At 53.6% G+C, this 18,168-nt stretch overlaps 9 protein-coding genes across 9 annotated transcripts; 6 read left to right on the top strand and 3 right to left on the bottom strand.

Moving 5' to 3' along the window:
- Nucleotides 1-18: 18 nt before the first annotated feature.
- HO133_002408 (uncharacterized protein) lies at nt 19-560 on the top strand (the record flags this gene model as incomplete). The annotated part of the gene is made up of 2 exons (XM_037293334.1): nt 19-44; nt 128-560. The coding sequence occupies 2 exons, from the start codon at nt 19-21 to the stop codon at nt 558-560; spliced, it is 459 nt and encodes a 152-aa protein (XP_037150987.1).
- A 2,019-nt stretch (nt 561-2,579) lies between these two features.
- On the bottom strand, nt 2,580-3,651 carry HO133_002407 (uncharacterized protein; the record flags this gene model as incomplete). The annotated part of the gene is made up of 3 exons (XM_037293333.1): nt 2,580-2,819; nt 2,879-3,306; nt 3,366-3,651. 3 exons carry the CDS (start codon nt 3,649-3,651, stop codon nt 2,580-2,582), a joined length of 954 nt encoding a protein of 317 aa, XP_037150986.1.
- Nucleotides 3,652-4,112: 461 nt separating this feature from the next.
- Nucleotides 4,113-5,700, top strand: HO133_002406 (uncharacterized protein; the record flags this gene model as incomplete). Its single annotated transcript, XM_037293332.1, has 6 exons — nt 4,113-4,226; nt 4,335-4,410; nt 4,458-5,098; nt 5,150-5,437; nt 5,489-5,548; nt 5,599-5,700. 6 exons carry the CDS (start codon nt 4,113-4,115, stop codon nt 5,698-5,700), a joined length of 1,281 nt encoding a protein of 426 aa, XP_037150985.1.
- Nucleotides 5,701-7,692: 1,992 nt separating this feature from the next.
- On the top strand, nt 7,693-8,523 carry HO133_002405 (uncharacterized protein; the record flags this gene model as incomplete). The annotated part of the gene is made up of 3 exons (XM_037293331.1): nt 7,693-7,809; nt 7,880-8,052; nt 8,262-8,523. The coding sequence occupies 3 exons, from the start codon at nt 7,693-7,695 to the stop codon at nt 8,521-8,523; spliced, it is 552 nt and encodes a 183-aa protein (XP_037150984.1).
- Nucleotides 8,524-9,288: 765 nt separating this feature from the next.
- On the top strand, nt 9,289-10,971 carry HO133_002404 (uncharacterized protein; the record flags this gene model as incomplete). The annotated part of the gene is made up of 2 exons (XM_037293330.1): nt 9,289-10,419; nt 10,618-10,971. The coding sequence occupies 2 exons, from the start codon at nt 9,289-9,291 to the stop codon at nt 10,969-10,971; spliced, it is 1,485 nt and encodes a 494-aa protein (XP_037150983.1).
- Nucleotides 10,972-11,568: 597 nt separating this feature from the next.
- HO133_002403 (uncharacterized protein) lies at nt 11,569-12,237 on the bottom strand (the record flags this gene model as incomplete). Its single annotated transcript, XM_037293329.1, has 2 exons — nt 11,569-11,946; nt 12,004-12,237. The coding sequence occupies 2 exons, from the start codon at nt 12,235-12,237 to the stop codon at nt 11,569-11,571; spliced, it is 612 nt and encodes a 203-aa protein (XP_037150982.1).
- Nucleotides 12,238-13,347: 1,110 nt separating this feature from the next.
- Nucleotides 13,348-15,354, top strand: HO133_002402 (uncharacterized protein; the record flags this gene model as incomplete). The annotated part of the gene is made up of 1 exon (XM_037293328.1): nt 13,348-15,354. The coding sequence occupies one exon, from the start codon at nt 13,348-13,350 to the stop codon at nt 15,352-15,354; it is 2,007 nt and encodes a 668-aa protein (XP_037150981.1).
- A 232-nt stretch (nt 15,355-15,586) lies between these two features.
- On the bottom strand, nt 15,587-16,539 carry HO133_002401 (uncharacterized protein; the record flags this gene model as incomplete). The annotated part of the gene is made up of 2 exons (XM_037293327.1): nt 15,587-15,927; nt 16,098-16,539. 2 exons carry the CDS (start codon nt 16,537-16,539, stop codon nt 15,587-15,589), a joined length of 783 nt encoding a protein of 260 aa, XP_037150980.1.
- A 388-nt stretch (nt 16,540-16,927) lies between these two features.
- On the top strand, nt 16,928-18,106 carry HO133_002400 (uncharacterized protein; the record flags this gene model as incomplete). Its single annotated transcript, XM_037293326.1, has 1 exon — nt 16,928-18,106. The coding sequence occupies one exon, from the start codon at nt 16,928-16,930 to the stop codon at nt 18,104-18,106; it is 1,179 nt and encodes a 392-aa protein (XP_037150979.1).
- Nucleotides 18,107-18,168: the final 62 nt, after the last annotated feature.

The raw sequence follows: 18,168 nt of genomic DNA, 5'->3' as shown, positions 1-18,168 counted from the left end.
TCAAGCCTATCGGGAACCATGTCAGCCAATACATCTAAAGAAATGTCCGTATCCTTACCCCACCCTGTGTTTCCCACTGCATCCTCAGCTCAGCACATCATGCCGACTAACGTTGAGACAAATCCAGGCCCGCAAAGGTAGCCCAGACCTCCAAGGCCTCAACCCCCAGATCAACATCAAGCAACGCCGCCTCGACCAAAGCCACCTCCGGCACCCCTGGCACCACTCTTCGTCATCAGCCCGCTGCACAAGACCCTAATCAAGCCTTGTCCCAACGGCTCACTGGACCGTCCGGAAATACGTTGCTGCGTGGCATAGGCGCCTGGGCAGATCCCCCCGGGCCAAACGCAGGAGCAACCACTGATTCGGCCATCGGCGGTGATATTTCTCACCAACGAAATGCAAGAGAATTGGGTCCCCAATCACAGCCCAGAAGCAGCAATGACCAAGGGTTGACTCCCATGGAACGGTTTCGCAAAGAGGGGAGGCATGATCAGCCATCTGGGTTGTTGGACGGTGGTAAACCGCAGTCGGAGCATGGGAAGGGCAAGAGTTATTGATTCTGCTAGCAATGTGTGGGCAAGATGCAAAGGTGATCTGATGCTCGACCTACAGAAGAAACGACGCCGAGGCACTGATGGTTCCGCGAGTTCTTTTATTTTGTTCTTCCATAACTATCTGTTGGTGAATCTCCGACAGCCCTGGCGGATTAGATTGGTAGGAAGGGCACGATATGTTGGGCTTGTTGCTAGTCAGTGTGGATAGTGTACAAATTCCCACTGCTACCAAACAGGATACATCCGTTCATACCGCCCCGCCATTGGCCGATATGTTGTATTCGATCTTTCTTTTCATCGCATGTTCCAAGACAATTCGCCGCTGATCATCCCAGCTGCTCTGGTTCACCGTCAACCCCTTTGCTACCTACCCTTTTCAATCTTTGATCCTTCAACCCTTCCCTCTCACTGAGACCCTCAGAACCTGGTTCTTTGGATCTTTGGCACAAAAAATGTTCTGACCAAACCGTGGAGTCCCGCATGTCACCGTAAAACAAACCCTGAGGTTGCATTATGACATGCATTACTCGTATTTCTCGTATGTTGGCTTCCGTAAAATATCTTTCAAGGGAGTACTAGTACCCTCCCTCTCCATGAAGATGAACCTGGAAGACGTTCTCCCCAGAAAGAACTCCTCAGACCTCAAACCGACCCTTTTCGATGCAAGTAAAAGACCCTTCCCATTGTCGCGATCCACTGTTCGAAAAGGCTATATCCATCGACGCAAAGGTCATCAACGAATTTCCAGTGGAATATCAAGGAAGCTGATAGACCGTCTCAGAGACAAAGACACCTTCGCCTCCATTGATGGCAAAGTGTGCATGAGTCAAGGGAACTCTTGACTACCTCAGCTCCGAAGGATGAGTGTGACATCAGTCTGGACTCTCAAACTTGGGAGCAGAAGCCAAGTATTTCTCATCAGAGCGGATCTGTTCCGGCCCATGCTTGGCACACGAGTCCTGGCGTCCCAACCCCTTCGGTTTTACTTATACAACAGTCTCACGACCAACATACTTAAAACGCCCATCACCTACCATGAAGAACCCAAACTCGCCAAGAACCACGAGTGCCCCAAGATCAATACTTTTCTCTGCCGTCGGAACGCTGCCACGCGGGCACAAACCCCATCATCGCCAGTGCACTACCTTCATCCAGGCTCATCAGAGGCTGTAACCCTCCCGCTCCATTCAACTCCAGACACACAACTTTCCACAGAGTTGCTGGTTCGAAGAATCCTCAGAAAGCTCCCCAAGTACCCGACCGGACAGTGCCTAGCGGCCAACTGACGCCCGTAGATATCATTCCACGACGCAAGCGACGCGAAAGAACGAGAGCCCCTGTAGAGAAACAACGCGGAACACCGACCCTTTTCAAGAAGCGAGGCAGCAGCGCCTTAGTACTCTTGTGGACACATAGCCAACTCACCGTACATCTTACGCCGCCTTTCAAAAGCCCGATTCGATCGGCCACGACGATACGCCGCAATTGATCTCAGGCTAACAACAGGCGCTTGGTGCAAACAGCCCAACTCTGACGTATCAAGGCACATCGCGGGGGTAAAAGGGCCTAGGTGCGCAGTCGGAGGATGGAAGCATGGGTTATGGACAGCAATGGAGAAGGTGTGGAGTAGAGTCTGCACCGTGGGGCCTTTATCAGGTTCGCTGCTGCCAAGTATTCAACGTGTGGAGGTGCAGACCCCAGCAGGTGGAGAAAATCTGTTTCGCTGGTATTGCAGTCGCACCAGGTGGGGCTGGACACTGCCACGCGTAAGGAACAATATGCACAGAGAAGAGCACTGAAATGAATCGTTCCTGGATCTTCGTAGATAATAAAGATATAGATCTTACGCCGTGACCCTAAGTACCATCCGGGGTACTGCCCGTCCTGTGACTCATGATAGCTGGTGTATCGACAGATGTCCCGTTTCCGCGTGAATGTCAAATTATAATACACGCGACAGATGAAAACCCAAGGTATCTCGACCCGCATTATAGAACACCAAGGTAAGTCGAAATCAAGCGATCATATGGTGCCCTTGTTGAGGTAGCTTTTCCATTGCTGGTAGTACATGTCGAATTCCTTCTCGCAGTACCGGGTCGCGTCCAACTCACAACCGACGAGTCTGACGACAAATTCGCCCTCCTTGTACAACACTTCTTTGCCGCCACGGCTGGCGATGTCGACACCGTAGGAGTTGATGAGCGTTTGAGGGACGAGTGCCAACTTTGTCAGGATAGTCGGGTGCCATTGGACCACATGTTCCTGTACGGAGAACGTCAGTGGGAAACAGCGAGCGGTAAGAGGAAATGGAGGAGGCCTACCAATGCGTGGGCTTCGGCCTTTTGAAAGTTGTAGCTGCGATACAAAGGGTCAAACCACGTGTCCAGGAAGAATTTCGCCCATTCACCTCGCCGTAGAACAAAGCTACCTTGACATAGACCCTCGGCATCTTGTGTGAGTACCAGATCGACCTTGTCGCCCTTAAGGTGTGTAAAGGTCCTGATGACACTGTCCGGTGGCACCACAGGCTTATCCCTAAGCATTATCGACTCAAGGCGCTTTTTATCCATGACGTGGGAGGTGAGGGAGATCTTCGGGTTCATTATTAGGCTATGTGGCGACAGATTGAAGAAGTAGGTTGAATGTGGGTACTTGGTCATGGCATGCCGTAGAGCAGGCACCATAGCCCAGCTTCTAGGGGAATTGCCATAGTCGTAGTCTGCGACATCTGGGAAGAAGGTAGCGTATCCTGTAGACGTCGGTTGTCAGACAAGGGTAATCTCGAGGGTAAAAATGTATACAACGTACCATTCTTGTCGGCGTAGTATTTTCTGTTCTCCATAATCCGTGCCCGGTATTCATCGCTCATGGTCGCCTCATCGAGCAGGGTCACCACCACCACTTCAGGTGTGCCTGGAGGAGCCTTTTCTGCCGATGAGCCAAACAAACGTATAGCAAAGTAGACGAGTAAGAGTAGGGTGCATCCTATGAGTGCGACGAATTGGAGCTGTTTCCGCCGTATCGGCGACGACCGAGACGCTCTGGCATAGGGAGGAGGTTGAGAGGTCTTTCGAGGAGGCATTGCAAAATGCATGGTTTAGGTCGAGAGGTGTCCCACTTGAGATTCTCTCTGAATTCAAAGGCCGAGGCCAGCAGGCCTACAGAGCCCAGTGAGCGGACCCCCACCGCGCTGATTGATGACAAGGTGATGCTCTGGAAAATCACAACGTGCAGTAAGCCTCGAGCTGAGTGTGGTTATAGATATGTTGTTGTATATGGTAGAGTCGCGAGAGGACAGACATTGTCCTCGTGGAATCAATTTGAGATTCCTCGGTCTGGGAAAGGTGGAAAGAAGTTCGATGGACAATGCAGTTAGACCTTCCGTCTTTAGTTCCCGAGAAGCTATTGGACCAACCGGACCGAGGGACCCTTATGCTCTTGGCATTGAATTCGAAAGTTTTTCTGTTGGTCTCAGGTACCGTGTCAAATAAAGCTTCCTCCATCAACGTCTTCTTTCCTCCTACTTCCTCCTTTTTGTGTTTGACATCATCCACAATGCTATCTGCTTGCCGCTTGATCGCCCGCCCAGTTGCTATAAGATCCTCATTGCCGAGGATAACAGCATTGAGGTCTGCCTCTACGTGGGCCAACGTTCCTCAAGGTCCTCCAGTACGTTTACGAGCCATTGACTCTTGCTAGGTAACTGACATGGCCGCAGGATGTAAGCGAGAGGTTGTGCCAAGTGATAAGCTCCCCTAACACGCTACCATTTCCCAGGCTATCTTGGGTATCACAGAGGCCTTCAAGGCGGACAACTTCCAGGAGAAGATCAATCTAGGAGTAGGGGCGTACCGTAAGTAGGGCGATGTGATTCCAAAGCCCCACGCTGACACTTCTCAGGCGATGACAAGGGCAAACCTTATGTCCTGCCATCTGTGCGGACCGCTGAAAAAAAGGTCGTTGATTCGGCACTCGACAAGGAATATGCGGGAATCACAGGTGTACCTTCTTTCACCAAAGCTGCAGCTGTACTCGCCTACGGTTCCTCCTCCGACGCAATCAAGAATGACCGGATCGCAATAACCCAATCTATTTCCGGCACTGGCGCCCTTAGGATTGGTGGCGAGTTCCTGGCGCGTCACTATCCTTCGAGCAAGAAGATCTACATACCAACACCTAGTTGGGCAAACCACAATGCTGTTTTCAAGGACTCTGGCTTGGAGGTGGTAAAGTACAGATACTATAACAAGGACACCATTGGTCTGGACTTTGACGGTATGGTAGAGGATCTCAAGGCCGCCCCAGAGGGCAGCATTGTTCTTCTTCACGCCTGCGCACACAACCCAACTGGGATTGACCCTTCGGAACAGCAATGGAGGCAGATAAGCAATGTTGTCAAGGAGAAGAAGCATTACCCGTTCTTTGACATGGCCTACCAAGGGTTTGCCAGCGGGGATACCAACAAGGATGCTTTCCCTGTCAGGCACTTTCAGTCTGAGGGCCATCACTTCTGTCTAGCCCAGAGCTTTGCCAAGAACATGGTATGCTCTTGCTGAATACGATCTCGCCTGTATTTTGCTGATGATTGGTAGGGACTTTACGGCGAGCGTGTTGGGGCTTTCTCCATTTGCTGCGAGTCGGCTGAAGAAAAGAAGCGAGTTGACTCACAAGTGAAGATCCTCGTCCGGCCTCTTTACTCGAATCCTCCCGTTCACGGTGCTCGTATTGCCGCCGAGATATTGAATAACCCCGAGCTCAACCAACAATGGCTTGAGGAGGTCAAGGGAATGGCTGATCGTATCATCAGCATGAGGGCGCTCCTGAAGAAGAATCTAGAAGACCTAGGTAGCAAGCACGATTGGAGCCACATCACCTCGCAGGTAATGATGTTCTGTGCACAACGCACGAGCCCAGGGTCTGACGCGGTCTAGATCGGCATGTTTGCTTATACTGGGATGACGCCCGAGCAAATGGACAAGCTGGCGAAGGAGGTGAGTTGGAGCTGAACCAACGATTCAATTACGGTGCTTACACATGACAGCACTCGGTATACGCCACCAAAGACGGCAGGATATCCGTAGCCGGGATCACGACGGGCAATGTCAAGCGCCTTGCGGAGTCCATTCACAAAGTGACGGGTTAAATTGGATACTGGGAAGGCGTCGCCGTAGTTGCCGTCCTACTTCTAACCTGCTTACTCTATCTTTCATCTTGTTTCATCATCCGAACCGAAGATTTTCAACAATTCCCTTGCATCTAGCGCCGGAGAAAAACTGTATGATAGCTTGATTCGATTATTGTAATAGCGGGTATCTGTTCGGCGCATTATATCCGCAGACCCAGCGCCTCATTCTCACGTTCTCATGTTGGTGTTGCTGTCTTCCTTTCAGTCTGAGCAATATCAATTGCTTGCGTCATAGATACGGACAGATGCATGGACTGGTGGAGTTGATGACGATGTTGATGAGTGATTTCTGCACGGATGGATCCTCGGTCTCAGTCTTGACCCAGACGCGGGAGCAGAAGCGAAAGATAGGCCAGCTTTATGGGTCTCGAACGTCTTTGCGGCTCTTTACGAGGTCATGCATATGTACAATGGAGTCAAGGATCGGCATTGGCCTTATGGCCCTGCATCACGGCGTTTGGCGGGTACTAGTACGAGGGGGGGTCTTTGCAGCTGAAGTCTGAAGCGCCAACCGATGATATGCACCACCATTCATGTGCAGATTCCAGACGAATCTATCGATCAGCCCACTCGGTCATATCTGACGTATCGCTTCGCCATGGCTCCACCTTTCTGTCATCATCTCACCGTCGGTCAGGGTAGCAAGTGTGCAAGACCGAGGACTAAGGATACTTTTAGTGAGGAGGGAGCAATCGGAGAATCATTTCATCAAAGAACGAAACGTTGTCCTCCGCTGTCACGGCATAAAAGTACATTACGAGAGATCTAGACCCGGGTCCATTTTGCGGGTAAGGCTTACCCGGAGAGCGGGGGTCCTCGTGCTCTAATGCGCACAGGCGTCATCGGTGACGCAGTTTGCCTGCTCGTTTCATCCTTTCGCTTACCCATATCTCTTGTACCTTGACATACTGTGTAAGTAAGTAGACCAGCTGACAGGGTAAGCTTCCCCAGGATCCGTGCGCTCGTCCCACCGCTTCCATCTCTGTTGTCTGGGAAGCGCCTCGTGAGAAAGGCGCATTCGCATAGGATCTGCCGAGATAGAGGAGTTAGCGAGAAATGCTGAAATGGTGGCCATGTGTCGTTGGTCACTTTGATTAGTTATACAGTTGTGAGTAGAGCGGGTAATTTAATAGTCGCAAAGGAAGGAGTCACTTTCCCTGAATGGTGTAGGCAAAGCGATGATCCGGAAGCCATCAAGGGCATTAGAAGTATCCACCAATAAAGAATTCCCCTGACGAGGATACAATAGCGTAGAGTATGATAACGTATGATCTCATCTTTTCATTTCAGCTTGAAGCAATAATTAGTGTCCACTGGCGAGTCATGAATTTAGTAAGGTAAGGTAGTAGAGAGTGGGAGCATGATGATAGACAGACCAGAATCATCCATTCCACTGATAGACCCAATTTCAGTACTACCTTGTGCTACGTATATCCTATATCCGCCTAAACTCATATGCTAGCTCCCTGCATTCATCTTCGGGCATGATCTACTAATATTCCTCCTTCAAACTTTGGATCGCAGTAATCCATAATACCTTACTACTTCCTGTCAACATTGACACATACCACTAAGGAACGACCGAGCTTCTACATCTTGTGTCCGAACTTATGCTGTAGCCTTCCAATCCGAGTTCCTCCTCCACCACGACCGCAATTACTCTTACTCTTCATCCGTCTACATATATCTACCAGCCTGCTCAGAAATCTCATAGAAGCCAAAGCTGCATTTTCTTCTTGTGGGTTCCCTTGCCCTGGAGTAATTGGTGCCACATATGCTGATAACAAGCAGAGCTTTCCCTGTCTGCAGGTGTGACCTTCCAACCTTTCCCCACCCACTTCATACCAAGCACGTTGTTACCTTCCTTTTGTCTCTTTCGCTTCGCAGCCAATAGCAGGAGCCCCTTAGCGCCCGCTCCGACATTGGTCAGTTTGCAGGACAACGCTCATCATGACTAAAGTCAGCTCCATCCCGAAGACCGCTTTTCCCTCCACCCACAGCCAACCAGAAGAGGGGTCCGAAGGAGAAGAAGAAGACGACATGGCCAGTCATTCGACGGAAGATCCTGTACGTCCCGGGCCCGGGTTTGCCTGCTGTTCTATGGCCATAGACCCGCATGCTGACTCGTCCCCCAAAGTCCGAGACTGGCTCGACTGGCCTTCCTGATTGTGGCGACTCCATCGATCTCCCTACATTCGAACAGATTTTGGAGATGGACGATGACGAAGATGAGCGGGAATTCTCCAAGAGCATTGTCTACGGATTCTTCGAGCAGGCCGAGGCAACCTTTGAGAAGATGATTGCTTCCCTGTACGTTAACACCGGCTTCATATCACCAGCATAGTCTCTGTCCCTCTGCTTCCCTTCATCATCATCATCCACTCTAGTGAACACAATCCTGACATGGCACTAGGTCGACCGCCGAAAGCCAGAAACTTCAGTAAGTGGTAGCCAGCTTCGCATCTGCCGCGCCCCCCTGTCTGGTCAGAAGTATCATTGCAACCGCTAATCTTCACTAGGCGAGAACAAGAATTGGCGACTCTCTCGTCCCTCGGCCACTTTCTGAAGGGTTCCTCCGCGACGCTGGGCATGACCAAAGTGAAGGACTCTTGTGAGAAGATCCAGCACTACGGCGCACATAAAGACGATGCCGGACAATCTACAGACATGGAGGATACGGTGCTGCTGAAGAAAATCAAGGCCACCGTGGCGACGGTCAAGGTGGAGTACAAGGAGGCGGAACGAATACTCAAGCAATTCTACCATGATCCTGAGCACTGATGGCATTGTAAATGGGAGCAATCTTCCTATAGCACACTGAGACGCGCAACGACAGGTGCAATGTGGCCGGAGAGATGTAAGAGACCGCAGATGACCTATAAGACTACAACAGACAACCGCATTGCCTGCGAGGGGTTCAATTGAGCATGCTTGAAATCCAGAAGACTGCTTTCATATGCGTAGCGTGATCGAGATTTCGCATACATCGATCTGGACTCTGCTCCTTGCTAGATTATTTCCGCCCCAGGAGCTTCATTCGTTCACTCGTGTATGTGAGTTTAAGATTTAACCTCACTTCCTTCCCTTTTCCTCACTCTCACCAACAACAATAGCCACCCGTATTAGAGCTCACTAGATTACAGCGAATATTGACCAGAATGATTCCAGGAACGGACACACACGACGTCTAATCGTTACAGATTTATCCTAATTCATCAGTGTCTGATCATTCGGAATTGATTTCAGTTCAACATTTTGCAACCTCAGCAGAAAATCATCAATCTGCGACACTACCAATGCCAGTCTCAACGCCTTGAAGAGAGGTACGTAGGATAAAAGCATCCTTAGAAGGCAAAGAAGCAACTCTGACGTATTACGCAGCTCAACGTTTCAATATACTCGCTCCAACGTGAGTGTCCTTGAACCCGCGCCAGATCCTAATGTGAAGCACAAGGTAAGTCCAAGTTCTGTATACCTAAGAACCTACTCTGATAGAGGTTTTAGTCCACGTAGCACGTTCCGCTCGCAAGGATGGCCATGTCAACAATGGACAACGCGTCCGCCCAGCTCGCCATTGCGCTGCAGCTCCATGATCTCGATGAGCTTGAGGTCTCAGGCACCGCCGACAAGCTTGTCATCCGCCTACAACGACAGCAACTTGAGATCGATTCCGGGTTCGATGCTGTTACTTTCGAGGCGAGTCGACGCCTCGCTCTGAGTATGGCCAAGGCTGTGGAGGACGACTCAGCTCTATTGGCCCGGTCGACGCCATTGCCGCAGATTGACGACACGACTTTCGACCGCTTGGCCCTGCTGAACCACGCACCTTCTACGGTATCGAATCATAGTAAGCTAGCGCCAGCCAATAGCGCTAATCAAACATTGCCTTCCAAGGCGACGAGCCAGAAGCGAGCAAGGTCACTAACACCAGAGGGCGACCCTTCATCGGTATCGGTCAACCCAAAAGAAGCCGAGCTTCGCTGTCCTTCTCACGCAGCATTAGATCATGTGGGGCATTCTCACAAGAAGGTCAAGTGCCAGCAGATCACCAATGGAGATCACCCGAGGATTCAGGTCGAGGGTAGTGGGATATATTCAGTCCAAGATCCGCAACCCTCTACAGCAGAGGCCAGTGGCGCCCAAGTGGTAAAGGAGACGGCAGCACCTACAACGGCCTTCGAGACCTCTCCAACCACTGGAGATTGTGCAAGCTGCAGCGACCACTTAGCCGTTGACGAGCTCGTTAAGGCTTCCTGCAAGCATTATTACTGCAAGGACTGCTTCGGTCATTTCATCGAAGCTAGCCTCCAAACACATGACGGCTTCCCGCCCAAATGCTGCAAGATCCCAATTGCCTTCGTTACAGTCGCTGATAACGTCTCCGCTGTGGTCTTTAGCCGCTACAGCTCACGACAAGCCGAGATCAAGAACGCAACAGCACTCTACTGCGGCATTCAGGGATGCGGAGTAAGGATCGAAAAGGGTAGAATCGAAGGAGTCAGAGCCACCTGCGTGACATGTTGGAGAGATACTTGTACACAATGCCGCGCCGAATTCCCTCAAAATGTGAATGGTAGGAACGTCGGCCACGTCTGCAAGAAGGACAAAGCACACGAGGAAGTGCTAGCACTCGCGAAGAAAGAAGGCTGGCAGACTTGTTACCAATGCGGTCACATGGTAGCCTTGAACTTTGGCTGTCATCACATGCGGTGAGTTCTGCAAAGCTTTCTTCTTTTCACGTACGCCGCTAAGCATAATAACATAGATGTCGCTGTGAAGCAGAATTCTGCTATCGCTGCGGAACGAAATGGAGGAATTGCGAATGTGGAGACTATGACGAGCCTCAACTTCAAACACGTGCTGCCAGAGGCATAGACATCCGTGCAGCTCGCCGCGTCGCCTGAGGTCTTCCTCCTGATCTACGCCCTCGCGAGCAGCAGCTGGCAGAGCTCCAGCAGAGATTGCAGGTCGACTGTGACCACAACAACTTCAACTACGAGGGAGGCAAATCTGAACAAAATCCAGGGCGCTGTGAGGTCTGTGAGTATCCTGCCTGGATATACATCCTTCGCTGCGAACATTGCAGATTCACGGCCTGCCGAGATTGTCACGAATTTCTTCGGCTGGAGTAGAGGCGAAAATCTTTGGGGACTCAGGTTTGGCGCTAGGAACTACGACGATGACACTGACGACGAGCCTGTCAGCGAAGACCAATCCATCGAGAATTAAAATGCGCCTCGCGAATTTATTGTACAGCAACTTTGAGCCTGCGAACAGACTCTCCAAGCTCTCGCGAAATTCGAAGGGTGTTTAGAGCAAGGGCAGACGGATGGCTTCTCACACCTCATTTCATCGGCAGACTCAATCGTTCAACAGCAAGCGGGGCTCGACACTGTCTCGCTTCATTGTACATACCCCGTCATTTTCTCTACTCCCATGATTTCAGCAAAGTCCATGTTATGCTAATAGCGAGCGATCATACCGGCTTCACGGGGTGACATCTATGTCTGTGCCCATAGAAGCTGTGGCCGAAGACATTGGCAAATGTACACTGGCCTGCTAAAGAGCTGCTAGAATCGCACACATCTGGGTTTGGGGACCCTCATAATTCCTCTCCCCAATGATATCCAACGCTTTCCTAACTTTCTGCATCTACTGAACACTCTCCTTCGCAGGACGGTACAGCATCCACATTGCATTGCCGTGTGCTCATAAAACATAGGAAGACTTGTACTCAGGCTCCACCACTTGGAAAGCCCGTCCGGAAAGCAGCCATGAGGCTCACAAAGACTCTGCCTATCTTCTCCGCCACGATGCCCCCAGTCCTCATGATGCCATCAGCCCTTCACTCGCCCAATCCGGATCCACAACATCAACGCCTGACCCGTCACTTCCACCGCGGAAACCCAGCCCCGTCACATCCCCACCCCCCTCCACCTCTCCACCCCCATCGCCATCCCCCTCCCCCTCCCCCTCCCCCTCCCCATCCGGCGACAAATCGGGCCCATTGACCGCCACAAAAAACGCCTGCCCGCGCCCCACCAGCCCCAGCCCCCCCAACGCCTTCTTGCTCAGGGGCGGACACTCCTCGATGATGCGCAGCGCCTGCACGATGACGTCGGCGAGCCGGAACGTGTCGAGCGCGCCCGGGAGCCCGCTGGTCAGCAGGACCTGGCAGGAGCCGTACTGCCAGGCGAAGGGCACCTGGAAGGTGGAGGCGGCGAGGGCGGGGTCGCGGGAGAACCGCTGGAGGGCCATGACGCCGGAGGGGTCGTGGTAGAGGGCGTCGATGGCGGGGGGGCAGTCGTTCGGGTCGACGGGGTAGGCTTTTGGGGTGGTGAGGTTGAAGCATTCGATGGAGCGGTCGGCGGTTGGGGGGGAGGGGTTTGAGATGGGTGGGGGGGGGGTTAGGGAGGCCGGGTGGGCGGGGAGGGCGAAGAGGAGGGTGAGGGTGAGGAGGGATGGGGAGAGGAGGAGAGGGTGGTTCGGAGTCATGGCGAGAGAATCAAACTTGTGTTTTTCGCAAGAGAGATGTGGAGAGAGAGAGAGTGTGTGTGTGTGAGTATGGGGATCTGACGGAGACGACGACGGTGAATCATGCCTGCCACGCGATCGGCGAGAGATATGCATCAAGGGATTTTTATCGTCTGTCCCGCGCTTCAGAACGGTCGGATGTCGGCTCGGCGCGAAATGCCATCGCTTGCTCAATAGGACGTGTTAGGGGCAGGGCGAGGGTTTCGAGACCACGTAGAAGCGCAGGAAGGGGATGCTGCGAGGACGGGAATGGGGCAATTTGTTGACGACGGCATTGCTGTGGTCAGATGGACGTTGCGTAATTGTTATGAAGGCAGGCTCATAAATGCTGCCCATGCTCCACGAATGAAAGTACAGTTAAGATACAAGAGCGGACAATACAGGACAAATAACCGTTCAATCTCCCAAACTCGTATGATCCCGGAGGAATGACGCAGAAAACATCCCGCCCAAGTCTTCCCACGACCGCAAGACAAACTCGAAACTATTTACCGAATCATGTAGACAGTCATGCTACAAAGAACGTCAGCAAGCAACCAACACAGAAGGATTGACAAACACGCACGTTTTACCCAACCCTCATCAGACGACGCCCCATCAGGAACGTGGTGGAATATGACGTCCTCGGCAAGCCCCCCCCCTCCACCGAGCTCACCGGACGGGAGCTCAGGCTTCGAAGAAAGGCAAAACCGATTCGATTTGAGACCTGTCGACCGGAAGATTGACGCTATGGGGTTTTCCTCCGTGGAGGAAAAGCGGCTCCTTGACGTCGAGTTGTCAGTCTCGACCGAACGACACCAGGTCCCCGAGGGGAAGAGGGCTGCGGGAGGCTGACACAGATCTCATGTTGTTTTGGAAGGAAGCGGGAGCGGAAAGAGAAGAAAAAAATATCTTTCTTATATGTGCGCCAAGACTTTTTTGCGCTAGGCGGCTACGGAACTTTTGCCGCCTCATCGAACTTCACTCTTGCTGCTCCTCTGACTGTCAACTGACTCACACCACGGATACTCGTCGTCATTACTGACCCATCTCTCATCCTCTTGTTCCTTACGAGTCCATTCATTTACCATCATGGATATCGAAGAGACGAACCGCATCCGGGCATCCCTCGGGATGGCCCTCCTCCCCGTCCCAGGCGGCGGACCCCGATTCAAAGCCTCCAAAGGCGCCGGGAGCTCATCGGAGGAGGAAGAGGAGAAGGGCAGTACGCTAGAAACAAGGCAAGCACAAGGGTACGACAATTGGAACCAGCTGCAGAAAGAAGCAGATGCTAAAGCGCAACGAGAAGCGAAGAATGAGGCCATCAAGAAAGCTCGAGATGCCGCCAAGAAGTTTTCCAAACTGGAAGGAAAGGGATTGGGCGAGGCTGATGAGAAGGAAGACCTCGATACCAAGACTTGGTTGCTTCAGCAGAAGAAAAGAAGGAAGAGGCTTGAGAAGGAGAGATTGGCGAAGCTGGAGAAGGAGTTGGCGGAACGGGAGAATGCACCGGAGCATACGGCTGAGGATCTCGCCGGTGTGAAAGTCGCCCACGAGCTGGAAGATTTCGAGGGTGGTGAGGAGCAGGTCCTGACACTCAAAGATTCCACGATCGATCAGAACGAAGAGGAAGGGGATGAACTGGAGAACTTGGACCTGAAAGAGCGAGAGGCACTGACCGAGAGGCTGAGCTCGAAGATCAAGAAGCCCGTCTACGACCCCCATGCTGAAATTGAAGAAGGCGGCTCGACGATTCTGAAGCATTATGACGAGACGATCGATGGCAAAAAGCGTAAGCGCTTTACCTTGGATGGGCAGGGAGCATCATTGGAGGAGCGTGAAGCGATGAAGCAAGCGGTTGGGAGGAAGTTAAAATCCACAGCCATTAGCCTTGATATTCTCAAAGACGCGCCGATATCAGATTATACAGAGGCAACAGAAGCCAAGATCAAGAAACCGAAGAAGAAAAAGGCCAGAACTACGCGGCAAAGGGCTGTTGATGAGGATGACATATTTCCGGTAGAGACAAGCAACGGCACTCAAACAAATGGGGACGCCATGGTTGTTGATGCCGGCAACTCACAGATTCCAGAGGCTCAGTCAAAGGCGACTGAAAGTACTTCTTTTGCTGACGACGAAGATCTCCAGGCCGTCCTAGCTGTGCAAAGACGAGCGGCCCTCAAGAAGCGGAAAAGAGAAAAGCCGGAGGATCTTGCGCAAAGGATCAGAGAGGAAGCAGCTACGCCTGAAGAAGAAGCCCAACCAGAAGAGGGTGGTATGATCATTGATGAGACTACAGAGTTCGTAGCCAATCTAGCACGATCTAAGGAAGAGGGGAAAGCTCGCCCTCAAATCGTCAAAGCCCGCAGTGCCACGCCAGCCAAAAAAGAGGCGTCTCCTGAAGACGAAGACGGAGACGTGGACATGGGTCGATCCTACAACGACATCGAAGACGGCGAAGACCTCGAAGCACGCGTCAAGCGCGAAACCTCAACGTCCGCTGCACCTGGTATGACCGACACCGGGCTCGAAGATGACGCAACCCTAAATCAAGGCCTCGGTGCCACACTTTCCATGCTCTCACAACGTGGCCTCATCAAGCAGAACAAGGAAACCGACATCAACGCCCTGCACCGCGACCGCCAAAAATTCCTCACGGAGAAACAAAAGCGCGAAGCAGCCGTGGAAGCCAAAGCCCGCCAGCAACGAGAGCGGGACCGAGCCACCGGCAAACTTGACCGCATGTCCGCTCGTGAGCGGGAAGAGTATGCACGGCAAGAGAACAAGATGCGCGACCAACTCGAGTCTCGGCAGATGACGGAGATCTTCAACCGCGAGTACAAGCCCGACGTGCAGCTGAAGTACGTGGACGAGTTCGGACGGGGCATGAACCAGAAGGAGGCCTTCAAGCATCTGAGCCATCAGTTCCACGGCAAGGGGAGCGGGAAGCAGAAGACGGAGAAGCATTTGAAGAAGATCGAGGATGACAAGAAGAGGGAAGCGCAGAGTACGCTGGACAGCAGCCAGGCGACGGGGATGAACAATGCGATGGGGACTACGCAGAAGAAGAACAGGCAGGCTGGTGTGAGATTGGCCTGATGTATGTGCTTTGTGGACTCTTTGGGGGTAACGAAGCTTTCCACTGTGGCCCTGCTGGCATTGATAGAACCAGAAGAGCGGTATACATTCAATATCCACCACCAGTACCATAACCACTCCGATCTTGGGTATCTTTTTTTCTTTCTCATTTTCACATCGCCAGCTTCTACAGCTTCTCCGCGTTCGTACCATCTCATCTCATCTCACCCCAAACCCCCCCTCCCCCGCTTTCCTACAACAACCTCAACCCCCCCGTGACCCCATCCACCACGCTCCTCGGCCCCGGCCCCACCCCCAGCACCGTCGCGCTCCCGCTCGCCACCTGCGTCCGGCCCGCGTCGCGCACGACCCGGGCGCACAGGCCGCGGTCCCGGGCCCGGGCGCGCAGCAGCTCGAGCTGGTCCGCGCTCGGCACCTGGAGGGCGATTTTCGCCTGGCCGGTCGATTCCCAGCGGCGGAGGAGGGAGGGATGGGAAGAGGAGGAAGAGGAAGAGGAGGAAGAGGAGGAAGAGGAGGAGAGGAGGTGTTTGTAGCAGGCGAGGGTGGCGTGGGCGCATTGGGCGGCGATTTTGCCTGTGGGGGGGGAGGGGGGGGGTTAGATTTGGGTTTGTTTGGGGGGTTGGTTTGAGGAGAATTGAGAAGAGGAGAAGAGGCGGAGAAGCCCATGCGTTCGGAAAGGTAATGTTCGAATCAAAACGAGATTTGAAAGCAGGGAGGTGAAAACAGATTTATCCGTATCATACCTTTACCCATACCCAAATCCGTCCTCACGACCAACACCAATTTGCACTCCTCCCCCTCATTCTCTTCAAACGACTTCAGCGCGCCCCGCTCTTCCCGCGCACCCTCGCTCCCATCCTCACTCTCATCGCTCCCACTCCCACTCCCATCCTCCTCCTCGCCATCCCCAACCCGCCGCACCCCAGCCCCGGCACCCTCCTTCCCCCCCCTCAGACGCGTCATGAGCTCCTCGTCCGAGCTGTCCGGGTGCACGGCGACATCGTAGCTGTTGGGCCAGCTCGGGTTCTTGGTGGACTTTGCGGCGGCGGGGAGGCTGGGACGGGGGGAGAAGAGACCGAGGGAGGAGGCTTGGCCGAGGAAGTAGCCGGCGCAGGCGGCGAGGATGAAGGTGGCGAGGATGTAGGAGGCGGTGGAGGGGAGGGGGCGGTCGGGGAGGGTGGTCATTTGGGGTTTGGTGGTGGTGGTGGTGGGAGGTGGGATTTGCTGTGGTGATGGATTGTGTCGACTGGATTGGTTCAGGACGAGAGATGGAAGTTGAGATTGAGACTTTGATAGGGCTGAGATTTCCTTGGCGTTGTTTCTGCCATTTCAACGACGGCTGAGCTGCCATCGAGCTTCATGACATGCCAACTCCAATTGTCAATCGTTGCCCTTTTTCTGCCGGTGGAGATGTATCTTGCCATTTACAAGTCTATCACTAACCTATAATATCTCGCATCCTATAGCCGACTCCCAAAACACAGAGCCTCTTCACGCAGGAACTTCGTCCACGCCTTTCTTCTCAACCACCACCCAAACCTCCCCCACCCCCCACAAAATGCTCCTCACCACCATGGCCCTCCCCAAACATCCATCTCTCCGCTGCCTCCGCCCCTTCTCCACCACCCTCCACGTCCCCAAGCCCGCCACTCAATCCCCGGCCCCCGGCTACACCAAAGGCCCACCCCCCTACCCCTACGGCCCCGCCCTGCACTACAAACAATCCGACTCGGGCCTCTACGGCGGCGCGAAAATCCATTTCGGCAACAAAGTGTCCGACAAGAACGCCGTGAAGACGCGCCGCGCCTGGCGGCCCAACATGCACAACAAGCGGCTCTGGAGCGACGGGCTGGCGCGGTTCGTGCAGGTCAAGGTGCAGGCGCGGGTGCTGCGGACGATCGACAAGTGCGGGGGCCTGGACGAGTACCTGTTGGGGGAGAAGGCGGGGCGGATCAAGGAGTTGGGGGTGGAAGGGTGGAGGTTGCGGTGGTTGGTCATGCGGACGGGGAAGGTGAGGAGGAGGGTGAAGGAGCAGAGGGCGGCGTTGGGGTTGGTGGGGCGGGGAGTGGCGACGGCGCTGGAGGGGGAAGGGAGGAGGGCGGACACGTTGGAAGACGAAGTCGAGAGGGCGAGTGGGGAGGTCGTCGGGCGAATCCAAGGCGCCAAAGCAGGTCCCTCAGAAGCAGAAGAAGAAGAAGAGGAAAAAGAAGAAGCAGTACATGTGGAAACCTCCATCGACCCTCCGTCACCCGAACCTACAGCACTGGAAGACCACATCAACCGCACCACCGAGGCCATCGAAGCCGAAACCGTAGCCGAAGCCGCCCGTCAAGCCCAAAAAACGAAACCTTCCCTCGTCGCCGACGCTCTCCCTTCCCAGCCCGACGATGAGAACCAAGCAGGCACCCTTACCGAACCCCCCGTTCGTCACTACACCAAGGGCGAAAAACGGGCGCGGCGAGCAGAGCAGGCTGTGAAGGGGCTCGCTCGAGACTCGGATCGGGAGGCGGAGTCGTCGGCGATGTTGGCCGAAGTGGCGAGGATAGAAGAGGTGGTGGAAGCCGAGATTGAGGAAGCGGAGGAAGCGGGGGGAGGGGGGAGGGAGAGGTTGGAGGTGGCGACGGAGAGGCTGAGGAGTGCTGGTGAGGAGCTTGAGCGGGTGAAGGCCGGAGCTGGGGCTGCGGAGGAGAAGAAGAAAGAAAAGGAAGGGGGGGTGTTGGCTAAGATAAAGGGACTCTTTGGGAGACGGTGATGTACAAATAGAGCAGGAGGCAAGTGGGAAAGCTGGTTACATTCAGCAGAACAGCGATACGG

Source organism: Letharia lupina (genome assembly GCF_014066315.1).
Source record: "Letharia lupina isolate WasteWater1 chromosome Unknown contig_14, whole genome shotgun sequence".
Taxonomy (NCBI): Eukaryota; Fungi; Ascomycota; class Lecanoromycetes; order Lecanorales; family Parmeliaceae; genus Letharia; species Letharia lupina.
Note: the sequence above shows the minus strand (reverse complement) of the source record. Positions and strands in the feature narration are given on the sequence as shown.